The sequence below is a fragment of the Thalassophryne amazonica genome, chromosome 3 (assembly GCF_902500255.1).
Source record: "Thalassophryne amazonica chromosome 3, fThaAma1.1, whole genome shotgun sequence".
Classification (NCBI taxonomy): domain Eukaryota; kingdom Metazoa; phylum Chordata; class Actinopteri; order Batrachoidiformes; family Batrachoididae; genus Thalassophryne; species Thalassophryne amazonica.
This window is the reverse complement of record NC_047105.1, coordinates 66,135,011-66,161,380: the sequence shown is the minus strand read 5'-3', so window position 1 is coordinate 66,161,380 and position 26,370 is coordinate 66,135,011. Positions and strand designations below refer to the sequence as shown.

General features: G+C 46.1%; 1 protein-coding gene across 3 annotated transcripts in view; it reads right to left on the bottom strand.

Annotated features, from left to right (window-relative positions):
* Positions 1 to 14,066, bottom strand: part of srgap3 (SLIT-ROBO Rho GTPase activating protein 3) — a 295,005-nt gene extending 280,939 nt beyond the window's left edge. Inside the window, exon 1 of one of the 3 annotated variants that reach the window (XM_034166610.1) lies at positions 13,600 to 14,066. In XM_034166610.1, the coding sequence (XP_034022501.1) occupies positions 13,600 to 13,663 (64 nt within the window). In that variant the 5' untranslated portion in view covers positions 13,664 to 14,066. The remainder of the gene's footprint in view (positions 1 to 13,599) is intronic. The other 2 variants (XM_034166608.1, XM_034166609.1) reach the window with 2 other exon arrangements.
* Positions 14,067 to 26,370: the final 12,304 nt, after the last annotated feature.

Sequence of the window (26,370 nt, the reverse complement as noted above, 5' to 3'; positions counted from 1 at the left end):
TGATGGGTTTGTGAGGGAGTTCAGAACAGTGTTCGATCACCCAAATAGAGGAGAGACCGCTTCAGCCGTGCTGCTGTCAATGAGACAGGGGCGCCGGAGCGCAGCTGTTTATGCAGTCGTCTTCCGCATCGCGGCTGCGAGGTCCGGCTGGAATAACACTGCCCTCCGCGCCGCCTTCGTAAACGGACTGTCGTTGGTCCTGAAGGAGCTCCTGGTGGCCAAGGACGAACCGCGGGATTTAGACGGGCTTATTGATCTCGTTATACGATTAGACAATCGGTTAGAAGAACGCCGTCGGGAACGAGACGAAGGGCGTGGCCGGGCACGCGCCGTCCCTCTCCCTTCCGGTTCCGACCGAGTTCCGCCCTCCCCACGCTCCACGGCCTCTACGCTCCGTGTGGTGACAGCTCCCCCTGCTGATGAAGCTATGGACACGAGCAGGGCCAAATTTAGGGCACCAGATAGACAGAGGAGGCTGGCCCGCGGAGCGTGCGTTGTTTGTGGCTCAATAGAGCATCAAGTAAGGGACTGCCCCGAGCGGTTAAAACACCAACGCCCGCCCCTAGACACTGGGTTAGGGGTGGGCCAAAACATTCACGTGGGACATACCCATATTGCCACACGACTCCCAGTGACAATCCTTTATGAGGATTTAACCCTGAAGGCCCCAGCACTGGTGGACACGGGCTCTGAAGGGAATCTGTTAGACAGCAGATGGGCCAGGGAGATAGGGCTCCCTCTGGTGGCGCTTACCTCGCCTGTGCAGGTGCGGGCACTAGATGGCTCCCTACTCCCACCAATCACACATAAGACACCACCAGTAACTCTGGTGGTGTCAGGAAATCACCGGGAGGAGATCGAGTTTTTTGTGACTCCTACTACCTCCCGTGTGATTTTAGTGTTCCCCTGGATGTTAAAACACAATCCCCGGATCGATTGGCCGTCCGGGGTAGTGGTTCAGTGGAGCGAGACCTGCCATCGGGTATGTTTAGGTTCCGCGGTTCCTCCCGGTTCCCAGGCTAAGGAGGAGGTCAGAGTCCCGCCCAATCTGGGGACGGTGCCGGTGGAGTACCATGACCTTGTAGATGTGTTCAGTAAGGATCTGGCGCTCACCCTTCCCCCCCACCGTCCGTACAATTGTGCCATTGATTTGGTTCCAGGAGTTGAGTTCCCGTCCAGCAGGCTGTACAACCTCTCACGACCTGAGCGCGAATCAATGGAGACCTACATCCGGGACTCATTAGCTGCCGGGTTGATCCGGAATTCCACCTCCCCGATGGGTGCAGGTTTCTTTTTTGTGGGTAAAAAAGATGGCGGACTTCGTCCATGCATTGATTATAGGAGACTGAACGAAATCACGGTTCGTAATCGATACCCGTTGCCCCTATTGGATTCAGTGTTCACGCCCCTGCATGGAGCCCGAATATTCACTAAGCTAGATCTTAGTAATGCGTATCACCTGGTTCGGATCCGGAAGGGAGACGAGTGGAAGACGGCATTTAACATCCCCTTAGGTCACTTTGAGTACCTGGTCATGCCGTTCGGCCTCACAAACGCCCCCGCGACGTTCCAAGCTTTGGTTAATGATGTCTTGCGGGATTTCCTGCACCGATTCGTCTTCGTATATCTAGACGATATACTCATCTTTTCTCCGGATCCTGAGACTCATGTCCGGCATGTACGTCAGGTCCTGCAGCGGTTGTTGGAGAACCGGCTGTTTGTGAAGGGTGAGAAGTGTGAATTCCACCGCACATCTTTGTCCTTCCTGGGGTTTATCATCTCCCCCAACTCCGTCGCTCCTGATCCGGCCAAGGTTGCGGCGGTGAGAGACTGGCCCCAACCCACTAGCTGTAGGAAGCTGCAACAGTTCCTCGGCTTTGCTAATTTCTACAGGAGGTTCATTAAGGGCTACAGTCAGGTAGTTAGCCCCCTGACAGCCCTGACCTCACCAAAAGTCCCCTTCACCTGGTCGGATCGTTGCGATGCCGCGTTCAAGGAGTTGAAACGGCGCTTCTCGTCTGCACCCGTTCTGGTGCAGCCCGATCCTAGTCGCCAGTTAGTGGCTGAAGCGGACACCTCGGACTCAGGGATAGGAGCTGTGCTTTCCCAGAGCGGAGAGACCGATAAGGTCCTTCACCCGTGTGCCTACTTTTCCCGCAGGTTGACCCCGGCCGAACGGAATTATGACGTCGGCAATCGAGAACTCCTTGCGGTGAAAGAGGCTCTTGAAGAGTGGAGACATCTGTTGGAGGGAACGTCCGTGCCATTCACGGTTTTCACTGACCACCGGAACCTGGAGTATATCAGGACCGCCAAGCGGCTGAACCCCAGGCAAGCCCGCTGGTCACTGTTCTTCGGCCGTTTTGACTTCCAGATCACCTACCGTCCCGGGACCAAAACCAGAGATCGGATGCCTTGTCCCGGGTACATGAAGATGAAGTCAAAACGGAGTTGTCGGATCCACCGGAACCCATCATCTCGGAGTCCACTATCGTGGCCACCCTCACCTGGGACGTAGAGAGAACCGTCCGGGAGGCCCTGGCACGAAGCCCGGACCCCGGAACTGGGCCGAAGAACAGACTCTACGTCCCACCAGAAGCTAGGGCTGCAGTCCTGGACTTCTGTCATGGCTCTAAGCTCTCCTGTCATCCAGGGGTGCGAAGAACCGTGGCAGTTGTCCGGCAGCGCTTCTGGTGGGCGTCCCTAGAGGCCGACGTCCGGGATTATATCCAGGCCTGCACCACCTGCGCCAGGGGCAAGGCTGACCATCGCAGGGCTTCGGGACTGCTCCAGCCGCTGCCCGTGCCCCATCACCCCTGGTCCCACATCGGCCTGGATTTTGTCACGGGCTTCCCGCCGTCCCAGGGCAACACCACCATTCCCACGATAGTGGACCGATTCTCCAAGGCGGCCCACTTCGTGACCCTCCCGAAGCTCCCGACGGCCCAGGAGACAGCGGACCTCCTGGTTCACCACGTCGTCCGGCTGCATGGGATCCAACAGACATCGTCTCCGATCGCGGTCCCCAGTTCTCCTCGCATGTCTGGAGGAGCTTCTGCCGGGAACTGGGGGCCACGGTGAGTCTCTCATCCGGGTATCATCCCCAGACCAACGGGCAAGCAAAACGGGCCAATCAGGAGATGGAGCAGGCCCTGCGTTGCGTGACAGCCGTGCACCCGGCGGCCTGGAGTACCCATCTGGCCTGGATCGAGTATGCCCATAACAGCCAGGTGTCGTCAGCCACCGGCCTCTCCCCTTTCGAGGTATGTCTGGGGTACCAACCTCCTTTGTTTCCGGTGGTTGAGGGAGAGATCGGTGTGCCCTCGGTCCAGGCCCACCTACGGAAGTGCCGTCGGGTGTGACGTGCCGCCCGGATGAGGACGAAGGCCCATGCAGACCGTCGGCGGACCCCGGCCCCTACGTACCGGCCAGGGCAGGCAGTGTGGTTGTCTACCAGGGACATACCCCTTCAAGTGGACTCCCCTAAACTGCAGGACCGGTATATCGGTCCGTTCAAAATCATCAAGGTCATCAGTGCAGCCGCAGTGAGGCTTCAGCTTCCGGCCTCACTGCGGATCCATCCCGTTTTTCATGTGTCCCGGATCAAGCCCCATCACACCTCACCCCTCTGTACTCCCGGTCCGGCACCACCTCCTGCCCGGATCATCGATGGCGAGCCGGCTTGGACTGTGCGCCGGCTCTTAGATGTCCGTAGGATGGGCCGGGGCTTCCAGTATTTGGTGGACTGGGAGGGGTACGGACCTGAAGAACGCTCCAGGTGAAAAGGAGCTTCATCCTGGACCCGGCCCTCCTGGCCGATTTCTACCGCCGCCACCCGGACAAGCCTGGTCGGGCGCCAGGAGGCGCCCGTTGAGGGGGGGGTCCTGTTGTGTGGGCCGCCAGAAGAGGAGGTACTGCTGGCCCACCACCAGAGGGCGCTCTGTCTGGAGTGCGGGCTCCAGGCACCAGAGGGCGCAGCCGCCTCACAGGAGCAGCTGTCACGCATCACCTGCAACAGCTGTTACCAATCATCTGATCGGCAGGAGTACATCAGCAGGACGACGTCTCCACCTCTTTGCCGAGATATCGTTTCTACCTGGAAGGTAACGTTCTCAGCTGACTGTGACAGGAATATCTGTTGCTTGTGTGTGTTTGGACAGCAGATAATCTGTTTCTTTTTTCAACGAGAGGTGGAGGTAGTTTTCCTGCTGTGTGGATTGCTGGGTGCAAACGCGCCCACATTTAATTGTTTGTTGTTCCTCGCCAGCAGTACCAGGTCTGACACGCGGAGGCAGTGGCCACCTGGGAGTTCGGGACTTGGCGGCTCCAGTATTCCGGGGTCTGGTGGCGGAGGAAATCGTGTGGTTCCGGTTCTGCTTTGGACAGACGTCTTCTATCTTCGAGCCTGCCCACACGACATCTTTGTGAATTGACTTTTTGACCATTGTTGTAATCTGTTGTATTTGTTGTGCGCATTCACAACAGTAAAGTGTTGTTATTTGACCTACTCCATTGTCCGTTCATTTGCGCCCCCTGTTGTGGGTCCGTGTACCTACACTTTCCCAACACATAAATATGATTCAAACCACCGCAGCGCAGTGTCTTTAATACCTATGGCATGCTCTAATCTCTGTAATAAAATTTTATGGTCAACAGTATCAAAAGCAGCACTGAGGTCTAACAGAACAAGCACAGAGATGAGTCCACTGTCTGAGGCCATAAGAAGATCATTTGTAACCTTCAATAATGCTGTTTCTGTACTATGATGGATTCTAAAACCTGACTGAAAGTCTTCAAATAGACCATTCCTCTGCAGATGATCAGTTAGCTGTTTTACAACTACCCTTTCAAGAATTTCTGAGAGAAAAGGAAGGTTGGAGATTGGCCTATAATTAGCTAAGATAGCTGGGTCAAGTGATGGCTTTTTAAGTAATGGTTTAATTACAGCCACCTTAAAAGCCTGTGGTACATAGCCAACTAATACAGATAGATTGATCATATTTAAGATCGAAGCATTAATAATGGTAGGGCGTCCTTGAGCAGCCTGTAGGAATGGGGTCTAATAGACATGTTGATGGTTGGAGGAAGTAACTAATGAAAATAACTTGGGATGGTTATGAGTAATTTTTTCTCTAATAGTTCAAATTTTATTAGCAAAGAAAGTCATGAAGTCATTACGAGTTAAAGTTAAAGGAATACTCGGCTCAATAGAGCTCTGACTCTGTCAGCCTGGCTACAGTGCTGAAAAGAAACCTGGGGTTGTTCTTATTTTCTTCAATTAGTGATGAGTAGTAAGACATCCTAGCTTTACGGAGGGCTTTTTTATAGAGCAACAGACTCTTTTTCCAGGCTAAGTGAAGATCTTCTAAATTAGTGAGACGCCATTTCCTCTCCAACTTACGGGTTATCTGCTTTAAGCTGCGAGTTTGTGAGTTATACCACAGAGTCAGGCACTTCTGATTTAAAGCTCTCTTTTTTCAGAGGAGCTACAGCATCCAAAGTTGTCTTCAATAAGGATGTAAAACTATTGACGAGATACTCTATCTCACTTACAGAGTTTAGGTAGCTACTCTGCACTGTGTTGGTATATGGCATTAGAGAACATAAAGAAGGAATCATATCCTTAAACCTAGTTACAGCGCTTTCTGAAAGACTTCTAGTGTAATGAAACTTATTCCCCACTGCTGGGTAGTCCATCAGAGTAAATGTTAAGAAATGATCAGACAGAAGGGAGTTTTCAGGGAATACTGTTAAGTCTTTAATTTCCATACCATAAGTCAGAACAAGATCTAAGATATGATTAAAGTGGTGGGTGGACTCATTTACATTTTGAGCAAAGCCAATTGAGTCTAATAATAGATTAAATGCAGTGTTGAGGCTGTCATTCTCAGCATCTGTGTGGATGTTAAAATCGCCCACTATAATTATCTTATCTGAGCTAAGCACGAAGTCAGACAAAAGGTCTGAAAATTCACAGAGAAACTCACAGTAAGGACCAGGTGGACGATAGATAATAAATAAAACTGGTTTTGGGGACTTCCAATTTGGATGGACAAGACTAAGAGTCAAGCTTTCAAATGAATTAATTGAGTGCTTTAGTTAAGGCACGTGGAGATTACACTGTGAAACAAATCGTTATCTAGATCAATCTAACTGCGCAGTTTTGTCCATTCCTCTTTGCAGCACCTCTCATGCTCCATCAGGTTGGATGGGGAGCGTTGGTGCACAGCCATTTTCAGATGTTCAGTCAGATTCAGCTCTGGGCTCTGGCTGGGCCACTAAAGGACAGTCACAGAGTTGCTTCCAGCCGAGAACCATGGCCTCGGATTTGGAGGTGCTGATTTCATCCCGGACGCTTCACACTCGGCTGCAAACTGAAGGTCCTGATTTGATGAAGCCAACAGAACCACATCGTCCGCAAACAGCAGAGATGAGATTCTGTGGTTCCCAAACCGGACCCCCTCTACACTCTGGCTGCGCCTAGAAATTCTGTCCATAAAGGTAATGAACAGAACCGGTGACAAAGAGCAGCCCTGGCGAAGGCCAATGTGCACTGGAAACAGGTTTGACTTACTACCGGCAATGCAAACCAAGCTCCTGCTGCGGTCGTACAGGGACCGGATAGCCCTTAGTAAAGAACCCAGGACCCTGTACTCCCGGAATAGCCCCACAGGGTGCCCCGAGGAACACGATGGAACGCCTTCTCCAGATCCACAAAGCACATGTGGACTGGTTGGGCGACGCTCTCCTCAATGTCATCAGATGGATTTTTCTTTACCACTGTTGCCTGTATACTTGCTCGAGGGGTTGGTAAGGTGAGAGCTTACTTGTGTGGTGCGCCTTGAGGCAGCTTTGTTGTGATTTGTTGCTATATAAAATGAAATAAATTGAAATTTAATATCTGCTGCTTTGAAGGTCCCAATGAGCACAGTGGCCTCCATCATCTGTAAATGGAAGAAGTTCGGATCCACTAGCATTCTTCCTTGAGCTGGCAACCTGTCAAAACTGAGCGAATGAGGGTGGAGAGACTTAGTCAGGGAGGTGACCAAGAACCTAATGGTCACTGTGTCTGAGATTCAGTATTCCTCTGTGGAGAGAAGAGAACCTTCCAGAAGGACAATCATCTCTACAGCAATTCACCAACAGTGATGCCGGGGGGGGGAATGCAGCTCCCCACAACAGCCCTAGATTAAAGGTCCACTCATTTTTTTCATACCATTACTAATACTACTTATAATAATAATAATAATAATACAAAGAATTTCAACAACTAAAATGTTTAGAAAGAATTTAAATTAGAAAATTGTTAGAAAGAATTTTAACTCAGCCACATGGGGTGCGCAGCCAGTACATTCTGAGTGCTGGTCCCAAGCCCGGATAAATGAGGGTTGTGTGAGGAAGGGCATCCGGCGTAAAACAAGCCAACCCAACTATGCAGACTCAGAATCGAATTCCCATACTGGATCGGTCGCGGCCCGGGTTAACAACATCCACCACCGGTGCTACTGCCCAACAGGGTGCCGGTGGAAATTGGGCTACTGCTGGGCGAAGACGACGAAGAAGAGGAGGAAAACATTGCCATGAACAGCGGGAGAAGAAGAAAACTAGAAGGGTGGAAATGAGAGTGGGGACTTTGAATGTTGGTAGTATGACTGGTAAAGGGAGAAAGCTGGCTGATATGATGGAGAGGAGAAAGGTAGACATATTGTGTGTGCAAGAGACCAAGTGGAAGGGAAGTAAGAGCAGGAACATCGGCGGTGGGTACAAGTTGTTGTACCATGGTGAGGACAGGAAGAGAAATGGTGTTGGGGTCATTTTAAAGGCAGAGTATGTTAAAAGTGTGTTGGAGGTTAAGCGAGTGTCTGACAGGGTGATGAGTGTGAAGTTGGAAATTGAAGGGGTGATGATGAATATCATCAGTGCATATGCCCCACAGGTAGGTTGTGAGATGAAGGAGAAAGATGATTTCTGGAGTGTGTTAGATGAGGTGGTGGAGAGTGTGCCCAAGCATGAAAGAGTGGTGATAGGAGCAGACTTCAATGGGCATGTTGGTGAAGGGAACAGAGGTGATGAGGAAGTAATGGGTAGATATGGTATCAAGGATAGGAATGGGGAAGGACAGATGGTAGTTGATTTTGCAAAAAGGATGGAAATGGCTGTGGTGAATACCTACTTTAAGAAAAGGGAGGAGCACAGGGTAACATATAAGAGTGGAGGAAGGTGCACACAGGTGGACTACATTCTTTATAGGAGATGCAAGCTAAATGAAATCACAGACTGTAAGGTGGTAGCAGGAGAGAGTGTCACTAGACAGCATAGGATGGTTGTTTGTAGGATGATTTTAGAGGTAAAGAAGAAGAGAGTGAGAGCTCAACAAAGGATCAGATGGTGGAAGCTGAAGGAGGAAGACTGTTGTGTGAAATTTAGCGAGCAGGTGAGAGAAGCACTAGTTGGAGGGAAGCAATTTTGGACAACTGGAAAAGTACTGCAGATGTGGTGAGGGAGACAGCTAGGGCAGTACTGGGTATGACATCTGGACAGTGGAAGGAAGACAAGGAGACTTGGTGGTGGCATGAAGAGGTCCAGGAAAGCATAAGGAGAAAGAGGTTGGCGAAAAAGTTTTGGGATAGTCGGAGAGATGAAGAAAGTAGACAGCAGTACAAGGAGATGCAGCATAAGGCGAGAAGAGAAGTGGCAAAAGCAAAGGAAAAGGCATACTGCGAGCTGTACAAGAAGTTGAATAGTAAGGAAGGAGAAAAGGACTTGTACCGATTGGCCAGACAAAGGAACAGAGCTGGAAAGGATGTGCAGCAGGTTAGGGTGGTAAAAGATGGAATATTTTGAAGAGTTGATGAATAAAGAAAATGAGCGAGAGAAAAGGCTGGATGATGTGGTGAGAGTAAATCAGGAAGTAAAAGAGATTAGCAAGGAAGAAGTGAGGGCTGCTATGAAGAGGATGAAGAGTGGAAAGGCAGTTGGTCCAGATGACATTCCAATGGAGGCATGGAAATGTCTAGGAGAGATGGCAGTAGAGTTTCTAACCAGATTGTTTAATAAAATCTTGGAAAGTGAGAGGATGCCTGAGGAGTGGAGACGAAGTGTGCTGGTTCCTATTTTCAAGAACAAGGGTGATGTGCGGAGCTGCAGTAACTACAGAGGCATAAAGCTGATCAGCCACAGCATGAAGTTATGGGAAAGAGTAGTAGAAGTTAGGCTTAGAAAACAGGTGAAGATCTGTGAGCAGCAATATGGTTTCATGCCGAGAAAGAGCACTACAGATGCAATGTTTGCTCTGAGAATACTGTTGGAAAAGTACAGAGAAGGACAGAAAGAGTTACATTGTGTGTTTGTGGACATAGAAAAAGCTTATGATAGGGTGCCAAGAGAAGAGTTGTGGCATTGTATGAGGAAGTCTGGAGTGGCAGAGAAGTATGTTTGGGTAGTGCAGGACATGTACAAGAATAGTGTGACAGCGGTGAGATGCGTAGTCGGAATGACACTCATTCAAGGTGGAGGTGGGATTACACCAAGGATCAGCTCTGAGTCCTTTCTTGTTTGCAGTGGTGATGGACAGGTTGACAGATGAGATCAGACAGGAGTCCCCATGGATTATGATGTTTGCAGATGACATTGTGATCTGTAGTGAGAGTAGAGAGCAAGTTGAGTCTAGTCTGGAGAAGTGGAGATATGCTTTGGAGAGAAGGGGAATGAAAGTCAGTAGAAGCAAGACTGAGTACATGTGTGTGAATGAGAGGGAGCCCAGTGGAATAGTGCAGTTACAAGGAGTAGAAGTGGTGAAAGTAGATGAGTTTAAATATTTGGAGTCAACTGTTCAAAGTAATGGAGAAGTGTGGTAGAGAGGTGAAGAAGAGAGTGCAGGCAGGGTGGAGTGGGTGGAGAAAGGTGGCAGGAGTGATTTGTGACCGAAGAATATCAGCAAGAGTGAAGGGGAAAGTTTACAAAACAGTAGTGAGACCAGCTATGTTGTATGGTTTAGAGACAGTGGCACTAACAAAAAGACAGGAGGCAGAGCTGGAGGTGGCAGAGCTGAAGATGTTGAGATTCTCTTTGGGAGTGACAAGAATGGACAAGATTAGGAATGAACATATCAGAGGGACAGCTCAGGTGGGACGGTTTGGAGACAGTCAGAGAGGCGAGATTGAGATGGTTTGGACATGTGCAGAGGAGGGACCCAGGCTATATAGGGAGAAGGATGCTGAGGATGGAGCCACCAGGCAGGAGGAGAAGAGGGAGACTAAAGAGGAGGTTCATGGATGTGCTGAGAGAGGACATGCAGGTGGTTGGTGTGACAGAGGAAGATACAGAGGACAGGGTGAGATGGAAACGATTGATCTGCTGTGGCGACCTCTAACGGGAACAACCAAAAGACAAAGAAGAAGTTAGAAAGAACTTAATACTTACATTTATAAACAATAGTAAGTCCCTTCGGCTGCTCCCTTGTTTGCATTCGGGGTTGCCACAGCAAATCCAAGGTGGATCTGCATGTTGATTTGGCACAGGTTTTACGCCGGATGCCCTTCCTGACGCAACTCCACATTACATGGAGAAATGTGGCAGGGGTGGGATTTGAACCCAGAACCTTCCGAACTGAAACCAAGCGCATTAACCACTTGGCCACACAATGTAGGTTAGAAATTGTAAGTTTTACCATTACAGTGCTGTCAACAGTAAAATATGAGGTCAAGAAAGATGTCTATTTTTTATTAAACAAGTATTTATGTTCGTTGAAGTCAAGAAAGGGTGACTATAAAGTGAGTATTGGCAAAACGGGTCATCATTTTCATGTTGAGGTGGTGGGGGTGTTGTCGGCAGCTGCTGAAAGTAACTAATAAAGTAACTAGTAATCTAACTTAGTTACTTTTAAAACTGAGTAATCAGTAAAGTGAATAGGTTACCTTTTCCAAGGAGTAATCAGTAACTGGATTACTTTTTCAAAGTAACTGTGGCAACACTGTTCACCAGTCAGGCCTGTTTGGTAAAGTGGCCAGATGGAAGCCACTCCCAGTGACGTGCTGTCAGTGGAGGCTGTGCCTCACCTGTCATCATGGAAAGAAAAAAATATAAAAGGAAAAAATGAATTAAGTGGTTATATTTATCCAGTGATTTGTACTATAAAGTTATTTTCCTTTTAACTTCACCAGTTTGAATTTTCGTAGAATTTTCACATTTTCCATTCAAATAGTAAGAAGAGACGTGAGGTGAGGCAGCAAGCAGCTGTGCCTCACCTTGGATTGTGCAATCACTGGGCTAACTGCTGACATGCTGTGCAGTGAGACTGTATTACTGTCTCTGTGTGTTGCCAATAAAATGGCCGAAAACTTTCGCTGTATGAACTTAAATTCCATAGTTTCGCTGATGTACATAATGTACAGTGTTTTTTGTCAACAATTGTATGTGTGTAAGGTGTTTTGTGTGCTGAGCAAACATAAAACGGCTGCAAAGAGACACTAGGTGAAGCATGCAGTTTTCCTGCCTCATGGTAGGGGGCACTAGTGATCCCAGGGATTCTTCTTGCAGCAACTCCTCAGCTGCAGTATAAGTGACAGCAAGCTTCAATTTACAGTTAATAAGTTAAGAACCACAGTTCATTTATTTTACTTTCAGAACGGAAAATTTCATATCCAAACTGAAACAATTTTCTAAACTGGACTTTCAATTGAAGCAGGACGTAATAATCAAAGGAAGGCCTGCAGGACAGAAGACCTGCTCTTTTCAAACAGAGTGGGACACACATAAAGTCTGGCTGTGTGGACGTCCAGCAAGAAAACACTTTTTCTACCGCCTTCTTTTTTCAACTTGTGACAATGTCTGTACTCAGATGTTATATTGTGACCTGAAGAGTTTTCTCAAACCCGAGCGGTCGTCCACTCACATTCAAAGCCAGAAACGATTTTCTTCCCTGGCAGTGATAGACTTTAAAAGTGAAGGAAGACAAGGAACACTTACAAACAAGTCATCTATGCTTTTGTTCAGAAGGCGCGGCACATGGACTTCATTTATAAGTAGAGGTAAGACCATAATAGCTTTTTTTTTATTAACCCTATTCAGGACTTTTGGGGTCCATTGGACCCCATGACAATTGGTTTCTCCATACTGTGCTCATTAAAGTCCTTTAGCGTTAAATGTGCTTTTTTTGTGTGCTAGTTTGTATGTGTAAAGAATGCTGATATGAGATTTTAAACATAACCCGTTAACTGCTGCCAATCAAATGGTGAATAAGCTGCTCTGTGGGGTTGATATGTTTGTAAATCTGACTGTGATGAAGTCAGTGCCTCACCAGCCATCAACCTCACCGCACGTCACTGGCCACTCCTTAGTCAAAGGCACATCGCAGCCTGCCTGGAGTTTGCAAAAAGGCCCTTGAAGGACTCTCAGACCATAAGAAAAAAAATTCTCTGGTCTGATGACACAAAGATTGAACTCTTTGGTGTGAATGCCAGGCGTCATGTTTGGAGGAAACCAGGAACCATCCCTACAGTGAAGCATGGTTGTGGCAGCATCATGCTGTGGGGATGTTTTTCAGTGGGAGGAACTGGGAGATGAATGCAGCAATGAACAGTCATCCTGGATGAAAACCTGCTCCAGAGCACTCTTGACCTCAGACTGGGGTGACAGTTCATCTTTCAACAGGACAATGACCCTAAGCACACAGCCAAGATATCAAAGGAGTGGCTTCAGGACAACTCTGTGATTGTCCTTTAGTGGCCCAGCCAGAGCCCAGAGCTGAATCTGACTGAACATCTGAAAATGGCTGTGCACCAACGCTCCCCATCCAACCTGATGGAGCATGAGAGGTGCTGCAAAGAGGAATGGACAAAACTGCGCCAAGCTTGTAGCACCATATTCAAGAAGACTTTAGGTTGCAATTGTTGTCAAAGGTGCATCAACAAAGTATTGAGCAAAGGGTGTGAATAATTATGTCCACGTGATTTTAGTTTTTTTTTTTTGTTTTTTTTTTTTGCAAATTTATTTAAAAAACCTTTTTCATGTTGTCATTATGGGGTGTTTTGAATAGAATTTTTAAGGAAAAAAAATTAATTTACTCCATTTTGGAATAAGGCTGTAACATAAAACGTGGAAAAAGTGAAGCGCTGTGAATACTTTCCAGATGTACTGTACCTACCATTACAAGAAACCCTATTAGAAATGATGTAATTCTGTATATTCTAAAGACTAAAATGGGTGAAGCATTACATTTTATGCATTTAAAATGTTAAGAATTGTTGACCGTCTGTCACCAGACACAGAAAACCAAACGCAGGCCCCCAAAAATGTGAAAAAAGGAGAAGCAGTAAAGGGAGCCAGCAGCTCTGATTTCCACACACTGATCATTTTACCCAGCAACAAAGAGGCACATCTTTGATCCTCTGCCACATTACACCAGATCAAAATCCAAGCAGACAAAATCCCTCCGGCTGTCAGTCAACCAAAGAAAGCAGCGCACAAAAGAAAGAAGCCTGTGTGCGCGGATCGACTGTCATCCGAAAGTCTGAACGCACGCGGTCATCTCATTTCCACACACACACACTCGCGCCGATCAGCTGTGCACACACAAACACACGCGCTCACACAACGCACCTTTGACTTGGGTCTCGTACTCCGCAATGATCTCCTTGTCCTTCTTGAACCTCGTAGATGACATGGTTCCTCGGGTTTTGGGGTGAGACCCCGCGCGTCCACGACTCTCTCCGCTCTTTTTGGATAATCCTCGCGCGCGCGCGCTCCCAACTCGCTTTTCCTCTCTTCTTTTTTTCGTCACGTGAACAAAAGCTGACAGGACCGGTGTTCCCCGGACACTTTGGGTCACCGTGCGGTGCAGATCAGCGCAGAAACAACAGCCGATCTCTGCCTTCCTCCCCTTTTTTTCTCTCTCTCTGTGCGCCTGTCGGAAAACCGAGCCCTCCTCCCGCCGGTGCCAAAAACAGAAAGAAAAAAAAGGCTAAATTAACCCGCAAACGTAATGGAGGCAGCAGAATGATGCTTGAAGGATCCAAACAAGTTCGTTTAGATTGTGTGCCCAAAAGTAAGAGAAAGAAGGCGCACAGCAGTCTGCACTCTGACAAATGAGGCTGCAGGGAAACAGGAATTTAAAGGAGCGTCACGTGATCAGCCCTCCCCCCGCCCGCACGCGCATCAAATGCAAAGATATTGTGAAATTACCGACACCTTTGTGATCAGATTTTATCCCCATTATCAAAATACAACCCAGTCTCATGAGGTTTTTTTCGTGCTCCTATCACGAAATGAGCATGTGTAGGTTTCCTGTTTAAAAAACAAAAACTGCAATCAGTTTTTACCACAATTAACTGGAATAGCACTCATCAGAGTGCTGGCCCTCACCTTTAAATGTAAGGGCCAGAATTTCATACATTATAACATTTTCTTTAACAAAATAGCACAACGATAGACAGAATTCGGTGTCAAAATTCGCACAGGTCTTGTGAGAAGTGCACATCGTGAAATCAATATGGAAAACTGGTTTCGATCAAGAAGAAGCACAAGTGACAATGCTCACTCACTTCCCACCATATCTCCTGCTCTCATTTCTCTTTGGCTTAATACAGAATATGCACAAGAGCCGTGTGACAGTGGTAAGATGTGCAGTAGGATAGGAATGACAGATGCATTCAAGGTTGAGGTGGGATTACAACAGGGATCGGCTCTAAGTCCTTTCTTGTTTGCAATGGTGATATACAGGTTGACAGAAGAGATCAGACAGGAGTCTCCATGGATTATAATGTTTGCAGAGATGGTTTGGAGATTTGCAGAAGAGAGATCCAGGGTATATAGGGAGAAGGATGCTGAGGATTGGAACCACCAGGTAGGAGGAGAAGATGGAGGCCAAAGATTAGGTTTATGGATGTAGTGATGGAGGACATGCATGTGGTTGGTGTGACAGAGGAAAATGCAGATGACAGTATGAGATGGAAGGAGATGATCTGCTGTGGCAGCCCTTAAGGCCTCTTAACATGAAGTTGGGCGAATCAGGGTGAAACAGGCCGAATGGGCAAAACATGAAAAATTCCAGCTGCAGTCGTGAGGGACAGACAGTCGGACAGCCATGTACGGATACCATAACAATCCCGCAGCAATGATTTCATGCATGATCGTGTGCATGCACACGAACACAGTGTGACCACAGTGAGAGGTGTGGTACCACATCACGCTCTCACAGCAGCGAAAGCAATTAAAATGTTGTAGAATATTATCAGAATAATGAATGTACTGTTTAAACACACAGTCATGTTACTGATGATGTTTAATTGACGTCTGTGTTGGAACCGAAGAACCAAATGGATTCCACGGTCGCCTGACAAATGCATAACTGTAGTGGATGTGATCACGTGTGATCATATCAATAAGGACGTCACATCACCGACAAGCGACACCCCCCCCCCCCACCCACCCACCCCTGTCAGGATCAGCAAAAGCGCTCACACGAATGAGCTCACTATCATTGTCCATACTGGTATGTCCACATGATGGACGGACCATGTCAACGTTGCAATCACGTGTCATGTGGCATGAGGTGCAGGGTAGGGTTTTTATTTTTATTTCTGTTGTGGCGGCTGGGCACACTGCTGCTCAGCCGCCACCTCCAGAGGAACATGTTGTATATGTCATCATGGGTGTTTGACAGCTCTCATATCCCACTCAGCTGTGTCTGGTGGCAGTGCGCCGTCCCTGTCACATGCATCGACTCGCCATGGGCATGCAGGACACTGTGCATACCTGCATGTCTCTTATTACAGCCGTGATGCTCATAATTTCTCAGATACATTGTGTAAGTCATGGGAGGGAATGACAGTGTATATGTTAAATGACGTCCATCATGAACATGACAGCCTGTCCAAGTGTGTGTGCTGCGCTGGGCAGTGATCACACTGCATTCCAGGCACCGTCCGAGCTTTATCCACCTCGGCCACACCTCAACAGTGTTGGACGGGGTGGGGAGGAGGGGCAGGGCATAATTGCACGTCATTGGTGGTGCTCAAGGGGAAGGATACGACACACTGACTGCCCTTTGAGCTGTCTCTACCTTGACTGACCTCACCTCGACAGTGGTGTCCTGGGCACTACATTCGTGTTGGCCGTGCGAATGGGCCCACTTTTTCTAAGTGCCCCGCGACTGCTGTTGGAAGTTCATGGGTGGCAACTGAACTGTGGCCAAGTGTGGGTCGAATGGGCACTCGCCCACCATTAGCCCTCATTCGGCTGCTGGTGTGAAGGGTGGCTTGATCGTGGCATTTGGCCAGGGTTCGACATGGGTGATCATTTCATGCAACCCCTCGACCGCGGTCCATCCTTAGTACGACATGCTGTACAAATGTTGCAACTATGGTCAGATAGCAGCACGACCTCATCTTGACCGCCATTCGATTGGGTTTCCAGTGCAACGTGAACGTGGAGTGCATGTGCTGTGGCCGAACGGTTGTGCTGACTGCTGTTTGAGTGTGGCTCCTATGCGCACTGTGCACATAAAGTTTTTCTATAGTTCTCATAAAATTTGGGAATATCTGTTAGGGTTGGGGAAACCATGAATTGTAACACTGCTGTATTTTTATTTTATTAAAGCTACAATGTGTAGGTTTTAGTGTCATCTAGTGGTGAAGTTGCAGATTGCATTATGCTGTCACCAGTCAGTTTTGTGTCATGATGGCACCCTGGCAACGTGATCTTTTTTTGTGATAACCAATATGTATGACCCTCCTGTTCACCAAAATAAGGGTTCTCAAGCTTGTTAGACAGCAGTACCAACCAGTAGACAGAGTATAGGGGGGAAACCACTGATTCATCTTCTTTTTTCTTCTGACCACATTGCAAAATGCAAAACGTTCTGTAAGTATGTCTCTTTTTGGTTGCTGTATTAAGATAGAGGTGCACAATGGCAGCCTCCATCATGGAACTCACTCCCATGTAGATGTGAAGGGATCATTCTAAGATTATGAAAACATTGATTTATTGTAGGAAATGAATTCTATCTTCCATTTCTGCTAATAAACACCCCTACGTCTCACACACTGTAGCTTTAAATATGGTCTTCCTAATTATTCATGCTGGTGTCTGTATTCATGATTCGGTGAGGTCTCAGAATTGAAGCAGAGTTGGTCCTGATCCACTCTTGGCTGTAGTAGGAGCTGTCTGCATCTTTCTCTATGCATAACTGGAGTTGTGTCAGAAAGGGCATCCGAAGCTTGTGTCAAATCACATGATTTGGAAATGTTCATGCATTCATCTTTGACTTGTCTAGATGAAACTGGCTGTAATAGTGATGATTTGTACAAACATTAGTTATATTTAGTTTGTCCAATTACTTATGGACACTGGCTGTAATTTCTACATAGTTAGTAAATGAAATTTTTTAAAATCCGCTTTGAATTTAATGCTGAAAGGCAACGCTATAATCAGTGACCACACTGATTCATTACTGGTTGTAGCTGCCTCACCCACCACTGTGAGTTGTATGCCAAAGTGGGCATGCCCTCTTGGTCTGTCAGGCGTTATACACGCTGAATGATTCTGGCTTACAAAACTCTTATTGGTCTGGTTCCGATCTATTTATCCAATTTACTTCAGAGATCTGAAAGCTGTTATGTTTTGCGCTCAAATGACAAGTTATGTTTTCGTGTACCTTGTGTCCACACTGAAGTGGGAAAGAATGCCTTTAGTTGTTCAGCTCCCTCTGATTGGAATGTTCTCCAGTCTGAGCTGAAAGTGCCTAGACTGACTTCCTTGAACATCCTACAATCTATTTTACAAGATCGTGAATGGGATTATTTGTGCAATGCCTATGTTTCTAAATCTAAATCTGCTTGAGACATACATCATGTGCAATGTTATTATGACCAAGTTTATTTGTCACCAGCATTCTCATGTTGATGTTAATCTGTCCACTATGGCGTGTGCTGCTGCCATTCTTGGCCAGGTCATCCTTGTAAGAGAGGTTTCAATCTCAATGGAATTCTACCTGGTTAAATGAAGGTTATTATTATTATTAGTATTATTATTATTATAGCACAAGCACATCTTGAATGTTTCATTTCACCTGCGTTGTGGGGATGCATAGAGGTAACATGACAAAACTGGTCATTGTCCAAATATTTGTGGACCTGACTGTATGAGATCGATCAGCAGACAGAACCAATTACAATAATGTCTTCAAGTCCTCAGCAGAGGCTGAGGATAAAAATAGTCCAGAAGTTGAACATTTCCCCTTTCTATAGGATTCATCACCATGGAAACATTAGAGTTTTATCTCTGCATTACTGTCGGAGTGCTTGTTGTTTACACGAGGTGTCAGAAGTGAGAGGTTGTGAGAGATAAGTTCTGACACACTCGCAGTACAGACACTTTGTGAAGTGAGAAGCCTGATGGTTAAATGTCAGCGGGATGACACACCACCAAGCTTTGTGTCATCACAAATGCACACACACACACACACACACACTAAACGTTACCTTCTAAAGACAAAATGTGAAGCTCTGGCTTTTTGGGCCAAACAGGTGCTTATAGAAAGTGATGGCTTCGTGCTGCTGCTGTTGTTGTTTATCCGCTCGCTTTGTCTGTTTCTGATTTGCAAAGTAAGATGAAAGTTGCAATCATAACAGAGCAAGAATAATTAATTTTACATGCATAGTTCAAAAATATATACAACATAGATTCATAAAACCTAGAAACAATTCAAACTCATTGAAGATAATGTAGTATTTTTTTCAAGATTGGAATATATCTAAATTGTTTAAATGCCAAAGTTGTTTGTTTGTTGTCTTTCTTGTTTTTCAAAATTTGCATACATTTGGATTATTTCTTTGAGTACTGGCGAGAGCATTCCTGTCAATAAAATTGAGTGTTTGAAGTCATTTCATGAATAACTGCACTTTTCTGAACAGCACACAGATTAACTGTACCGTCAGAATATTTTAAAGGTTTGTTGCCAGTCGTCTTTGCTGTTCTGTTTTGGAGGGATGTGGCTGTGGACTTACAATGAGGTGTCATTTAAAAAAAAAGCAGCAAACTGGCAAACTGTACAAACACAAAATTTAATCTTTATAAGACAGGTATGCCTTATTAAAACAGGTTGCTGGTTTGTTTGTTTGTTTTTGACACTTCCAGGTCCTTATTAGAATGAAGGAGCAGCTTGTACAAACATTGAAGCCAGGATTATGCAACTGACATGTGACAGAAATGTACAGAAGTCTAAAAAAGGGCATCAAAATAAGACAAAATAAGAGGCTTTATGAAAAAATGCCCAAGAGTTGTACAAGAAGCTGATGAAATACTGTGGTGGATGAGATGATTCCAGGGGCAGGACCTGACAGACCTGGCAGGGATATATCTCGTTGTGTGTGTGCACGTGTGCTCCCAGTCCCTATCCATGTCCTGTTGTTGTCTTTGGTCCCCTGTGTAGTTCTGTGTCTACGTTCTTGTGTTTATTGTCTTATGTCTGCGCTCCTTTCATAGTCAGTGCATGTGTTTCTCCCCTGTTAGTCATTCTTCTGGTTCCTCCTGGCAATTTGTCCATTGTCTGTCCCTGTAGTCAGTCTGTTCTTCATTTTTGTGAGTTGTCATTATGTTCCTGATGTCTTGAGTCCATCGTGTCTGTGTTTTCGTGCTTGTCAGTTTTAATTTTGTGTTTCAATAGGTTTATTTTGTATTCTGTTCACTGAGTTCCACACTGATTTTTGTACTTGTTTTCCTGGATTTAGTTTTGGTTATGATTCAGTTCTTTCTGTAGTGTGATTATTGAATGCCTCTTTTCATGTGTTAGTTTCATGTCAGTTTTGCCTCTGTTGCACTTGCACAGTAAATTTTGCAGAGTAAAATATACTCCAGGATGCCAGGATAACATTTGGTCCCAGTCCAAATAGAGTTAAATATACTGTTAAGGTTGAAAATCCAAAGCGTGAGAATTAGAACCCAAATGTCAGTGAACAGACTGATTAAAAGGAATAACAATTTATTGTAAATGGTGGTACACTCTAAAACATTGCAGCACCTTTAGTTATGTCCACTTGCTACCTCTCTTTAACATAAAGAGCTCTTACAAGTTTTGGATGTGTTAACTCAGCTTTACAACTCAACCCAAAACTTGTAAGAGCTCTTTATGTTAAAGAGAGGTAGCAAGTGGACATAATTAAAGGTGCTGCAATGTTTTAGATTGTAGTCACTGAAACAGGCACTGGAGAGCAGAGGCATGACTGAAGCTCAGGGCTGGATAGTTGTCCACAATGCAGGAAGAATCAGAGAGTTTGAAACGCCAAACCATAAACTGCATGACAGGACCAGGCAGCCGTGACGGAGCTGACAGTCGGCAGGTCATCTGAGGAAGACAGGAAAAACAATTAGTTCAGGCTAGGAGTCAAAGGATCTGAGGAACACAAACAGACGCCAGGTACCCTGCAGGTAAACTGCGACCAATCAGCTCCGTGACGTGGCGCCTGGAAGACACAGGAGAGGAGGGGGAGAGAGCAGACCAAGAGAGCACAATATATACTCTATCACAGTGCTAAATCAACTCTATCACAGGCACAGGTGTCAAATCCGGCTTCAGAAAGTAAAAACCCTCCCATGTGTTGCTTCTACCTGTGCACCTAAAACAGGTGATCACAGTAATTAGCTCATCCACCTGCCCGAAGAGCTGAACTAATTACAATCAGCTGGTTTATTGGGAAAATGTAACAAATATGTGGCTGGACTTTTACTTTCAGAAGCTGGATTTAACACCTCTGATCACAGAATAAAATAAATTCTATCACTCTACAGAGCACATCAAAACCCACTCACACTGACCAATATCTGCTCTTTGGCTCAAACCACCCTCTTGAACACAAGCTCGGAGTGATCAGGACTCTTCAACACAGAGCCCTACAAGTGCCCAAAACTGCAGAGGAAAGGGCTAAAGAACAACAACTTGTCCGGAAAGCCTTCACGGTATGTGGGTACCCACGGTGGTCCCTGGATAAAGTGCAGAAGTCCCAGAGAACAAAGAGACCAGATAGACAGGAGACGGAGACAAGAAGAAGAGGAGTGTCTCTCCCTTATTTAGCAGGAGTGGGGTAAAAACTACAGAGGATCTTCAGACAGCGCAAAATCCCAGTTTACTTTAAACCTGTTAACACCTTGAGACAGAAATTAGTTCACCCTAAGGACGGATCCTTAGTTACAAACAGAGCAATGTAGTGTATTCTATCAGATGTCAGGAAAACTGTAACAAACACTACATAGGTGAGACTAAGCAACCTTGACACAAAAGGCTATACCAGCACTGTAGAGAGGGCGCCGGTGGACCTCAGTCTGCAGTTCATCTCCACCTTAAAGACACTAACCACACGTTTGAGGACAAGGAAGTTAAAATCTTAGCCAGAGAGAAGAAATGGTTTGAGAGAGGGGTGAAAGAGGCATTCTATGTGAAACAGTTGAAACCCAGCCTTAACGGGGAGAGGGTCTGAGACACGTTTTGTCCCATTTACAATGGGTTTCTCAGATCAAAGCAGTTTCAGTCTTTTGTTCATGGTAATGGGTCATTCACGTCATCAGGAGAGGCATCAGTCCCATCGTTAGGAGGGACAGCTACCCTGTCATTAGGAGGGTGCTAACTAGAGCACAATAGTAGTCTGCCTCTCGGTAGGAGGCGTCTGGTTAGGTTTAAAACTCCAGCTTTTGTGGCTTCTGTTTGTTCTTCTCGACAAGGATCAGACAGAAGTCAGACTACCAGAGCATCCTAATTACAACCCATCCACAAGGAGCAGTGAGCAGCCACAGTCCAGCGCCCGGGGACCAGCTCCATATCTAGAGATGCTGCCTTGGTCAGGGGCAGAGAAAGGAGCAGACCCTAAAATAAGCATGTTTTTGATTGTGTGAGGAAACCAGAGTGACCGAGGGAGAACAAGCAAACTCCACACAGAAAGGGCGGGAAGCAATTCCACAATCTTCTAGATGTGAGGCACCAGTGCTAACAACTAATCCACCATGCTGCCCATGTGGCAGGGGTGGGGTTTGAACCAGGAACATTCCGCACTAACTAACTAACTAAGTGCACTAACCACTTAGTCCCCACTTAGTCCACTAGAGTTTCTTTATGAATGAAATTTAGATTGGGACAAATGAAATTAAAGGTGACTGTGGAGACTTTGCTGAGGTGCCTTTTGAGTTTGTATTACTGTACTTTTCTGTCCTTGTATATTTCTGCATGGTCCACATAGGACACAAATCTGAATAAATATGTTATGTTTTAACAGCTTTCAAGTTATGACTTAAAAACTGACACTTTATTATCCTTCTTGTTAGTAATCGGCTCATAAGATTCTGACTTCTGAAAATGTAATCAGACATCTGATCTCCTCTGTGTAATCTTTCATAAACATTCCTTGAAGCAGTCAGTCCTCAGGGGTGAGGGTTCTTCTGTATGCTGTGTACATTACCACATGGCCTGCAGCATTCACATTCATTCTAACAGGTGCAGCCGCTCTGACAGAAGGACCTGAAAACAAATTCCCACTTGAAGGAAATCTCCACACCGGGGGAAGGAGCAAAATCTCACAAGGATTTTTATACTGCTTGAGCACATTCCCTCATGCATTTCTGCTTAATTTCTGATATTTTTTAAATTCAGTTTTGCAACTGAGACAGAATTGTGTATTTTGATATATGATACCTACAGTGAGGCAAATAAGTATTTGATCCACTGTCGATTTTGCAAGTTCTCCCATCTACAAAGAATGGAAAGGGCTGTAATTTTTATCGTAGGTACACTTCAACTGTGAGAGACAGAATCTGAAAAAAAAAAAAATTCAGAAAAACACATTGTATGATTTTTAAATAATTAATTCGCTTTTTACTGCATGAAATAAGTATTTGATACAATAGAAAACACACCTTAATATTTGGTACAGAAACCTTTTGTTTGCAGTTCCAGAGGTCAGATGTTTCCTGTAGTTCTTGACCAAGTTTTCACACACTGCAGCAGGGATTTTGGTCCACTCCTCCATACAGATCTTCTCCAAATCTTTCAGGTTTGGAGTTTCAGCTTCCTCCAAAGATTTTCTATTGAGTTCAGGTCTGGAGACTGGCTCGGTCACTCCAGGACCTTGAAATGTTTCTTACGGAGCCCCTCCTTAGTTGCCCTGGCTGTGTGTTTTGGGTCATTGTCATGCTGGAAGACCCAGCCACGACCCATCTTCAATGCTCTTACTGAGGGAAGGAGGTTGTTTGCCAAAATATCACGATACATGACCACATCCATCCTACCTTCAATACGGTGCAGTTGTCCTGTCCCCTTTGCAGAAAAGCACCCCCAAAAATGATGCTTCCACCCCCATGCTTCACGGTTGGGACGGTGTTCTTGGGGTTGTTCTCATCCTCCAAACACGGCGAGTAGAGTTGATACCAAAAGGTTCTATTTTGATCTCATCTGACCACATGACCTTCTCCCATACCTCCTCTAGATCATCCAGATGGTCACTGCTGAACTTCAAACGGGCCTGGACATGTGCTGGCTTGAGCAGGGGGACCTTGCTGCCCTGCAGGATTTTAAACCATGATGGCGTCATGTGTTACTAATGTAATCTTTGTGACTGTGGTCCCAGCTCTCTTAAAGTCATTGACCAGATCTCCCATGTAGTTCTGGGCTTTCTCAGAATCATCCTTACGCCATGGGGCGAGATCTTGCATGGAGCCCCAGACCGAGGAAGATTGACAGGTATCTTGTGTTTCTTCCCTTTTCTAATAATTACACCAGCAGTTGTTGCCTTCTCACCAAGCTGCTTGCCTATTGTCCTGTAGCCCATCCCAGCCTTGTGCAGGTCTACAATTTTGTCTGTGGAATAGAATAGAGCCTTTATTGTCTTTGCACATATATACATACAACAAAACTTGTCTTCTGCATTTTACCAATCCTAATTACAATTAGTCACAATCCAACCACTAGGAGCAGTGGGCAGCCACAGTCAAGCACCCAGGGACCAGCTCCAGATGTAGACGTTGCCTTGGTCAGGGGCAGAGAAAGGAGCAGACCCTAAATAAGCATGTTTTTGAATGTAGGAGGAAACCGGAGAGAACATGCAAACTCCACACAGAAAGGGCGGGAATCAATCCCCAGACCTTCTTGCTGTGAGGCACCAGTACTAATCACTAATCACCGTGCCGCCTGTAAGTGTCCTCAGACAGCTTCGCCTGATGATTTTTTGACTGCCTACTTGTGTGCTGACCACTGCTAACCTCCTCAGTAAATAAAGCCTGTTAAAAACCAGAGCTGTTTGTTGGAGCCTTGCATTTGTTTCCAACCGTTCCTGACCAACCTGCCAGACAGAATGACTGTATTCTGCATAATCAGCCATCTGGTGTGCAAGATTTTTTTTTCCCAAACATCAACGCACACCCACGAGTGTCTCTCACATGACACAAGAAGCATTTGGAACAGTTGGAGCTGATGCAAAGCACAAAGTTAGGAAAACAGCTTTTCTGACATGTAAGTGTAGATAGGAGTTAACTAAATGTGTTATAATTGTCAACACTCACTCTGATGAATGCTACACTCCTGCCTTCCATGCATAGAACACTCCTAAGCACCCCTTCACACATAACATGATTGAAGCCCACTAGCATACGAAGGAGGACTTGAATGCCATTTGTGAAAAATCAGAGCTGCCTCAAATGCCTCATACACCTGTTGCTACAACCATTCGCGCACACAAGCAGCCGAAAGACAGCAAATGCCCTGTGCGTGCTCATTCGATCCTCCTCTCGGCAGGTGTCAGCCAAATTCCAGGTGTCGCACACGAACAACACCGCTCGCTGGATACTTAGAAAAGGCGCACCTGCTACGATAGTAGACAGCAGGCAATCACATTCGCCCTGTCTGTGAAAATTGTCAAAATGTAACACAAGTGTGGCACATGGGTGTAACTGTGCCAACCCCCCCCCCCCCCCCGCCCTCCAACACAAATGGCTTGTGGAGTGTGTTGTCAAACACATAATACAAACATAACATTAAAATCACACAGCAAAGCAACAGAGAGTGAGCCTTTTTTTCTGTGACCTGCCCAGGTCCGCTGACAGAGGTGGGTGTGTCCCCTTGCGACCTGCAGCTGGTCAGATATCCGTGCTCGCAAGTCATAGCTGGGGAACACTTGTACTGGCTTGTAGGACATTAAGTCACATAACTAGTGTGAAGCATGGACGTAGGCATGCTGTCCTTGTGTGGGAATAAATTAAAACACATGCTGCTTTAGCTGACTGCTGTAGTGCACCGCAACGCTGGTAAACATCATGCCATGCAAGAAATCACTCCACAGGATGCCTGCGAGGCACGTGTCACTGCAGAATTTGCCCACATTGAAATAATTAAAACACAGATCACATCTGCAGCGGATCACTGCGCGTTGGACACACCATGCTGGCAGGTGTGTTCACGAAGCAAGAGCTCAGCTCTTCATGACACAGGAGCCGGCAGCTCGAGCACATCAGGTAATCATGTAAAGAAAAAAGAGAACAGTAATCCGCGTCATTTCATTACTTCCTGGTGTACATCTCGGCAGAGGCTAAATCTGCTCTTTATAACAGTAATTAGGTATTATAAATTGTGGTGTTTTATTAATTTTTCCCGCTGCTGCTGTGGCATGACTTTCCACGTGCTCGCACTGTGTTCCTGCACACAAACACAAGCGTGCACGAAACAGTTTCCGCAGTATCATGCACTCCTGTCTGACTGTGCGTCCCTCCCGACAGCAGGTGGAATGTTTCATAGTTCCCCATTTTCTTTTTGGTTCACGGATTTTCTTCCGGTTTCTGCGTCTTTCATGTTATGTGTGAAGGGGCCCTTAGATAAGTTGCACAATTTTATTCATTGTTTATTCCAGTGTGTGTGTGTGATTGTCTGAATATACTGTCCTATACAGGCCCTGAGGCCCATTAGTGCTGCTGCACATCTCCAGATTCCGTAGCATCAAGTTGATGAGAGTCTGCAACTCTCCCTGGATGGGACGCCAGTCTGATGCAGATTACTTCCCCAGCAGAAACTGGTACCTGTTTACAGCTGAGTGGACTGAGACAATGTACAACCCCTGGCAAAAATTATGGAATCACCAGCCTCGGAGGATGTTCATTCAGTTGTTTAATTTTGTATAAAAAAAAGCAGATCACAGACATGACACAAAACTAAAGTCATTTCAAATGGAAACTTTCTGGCTTTAAGAAACACTATAAGAAATCAAGAAAAAAAATTGTGGCAGTCAGTAATGGTTACTTTTTTAGACCAAGCGGAGGGTAAAAATATGGAATCACTCAATTCTGAGGAATAAATTATGGAATCACCCTGTAATCCCCAAAACTAACACCTGCATCAAATCAGAT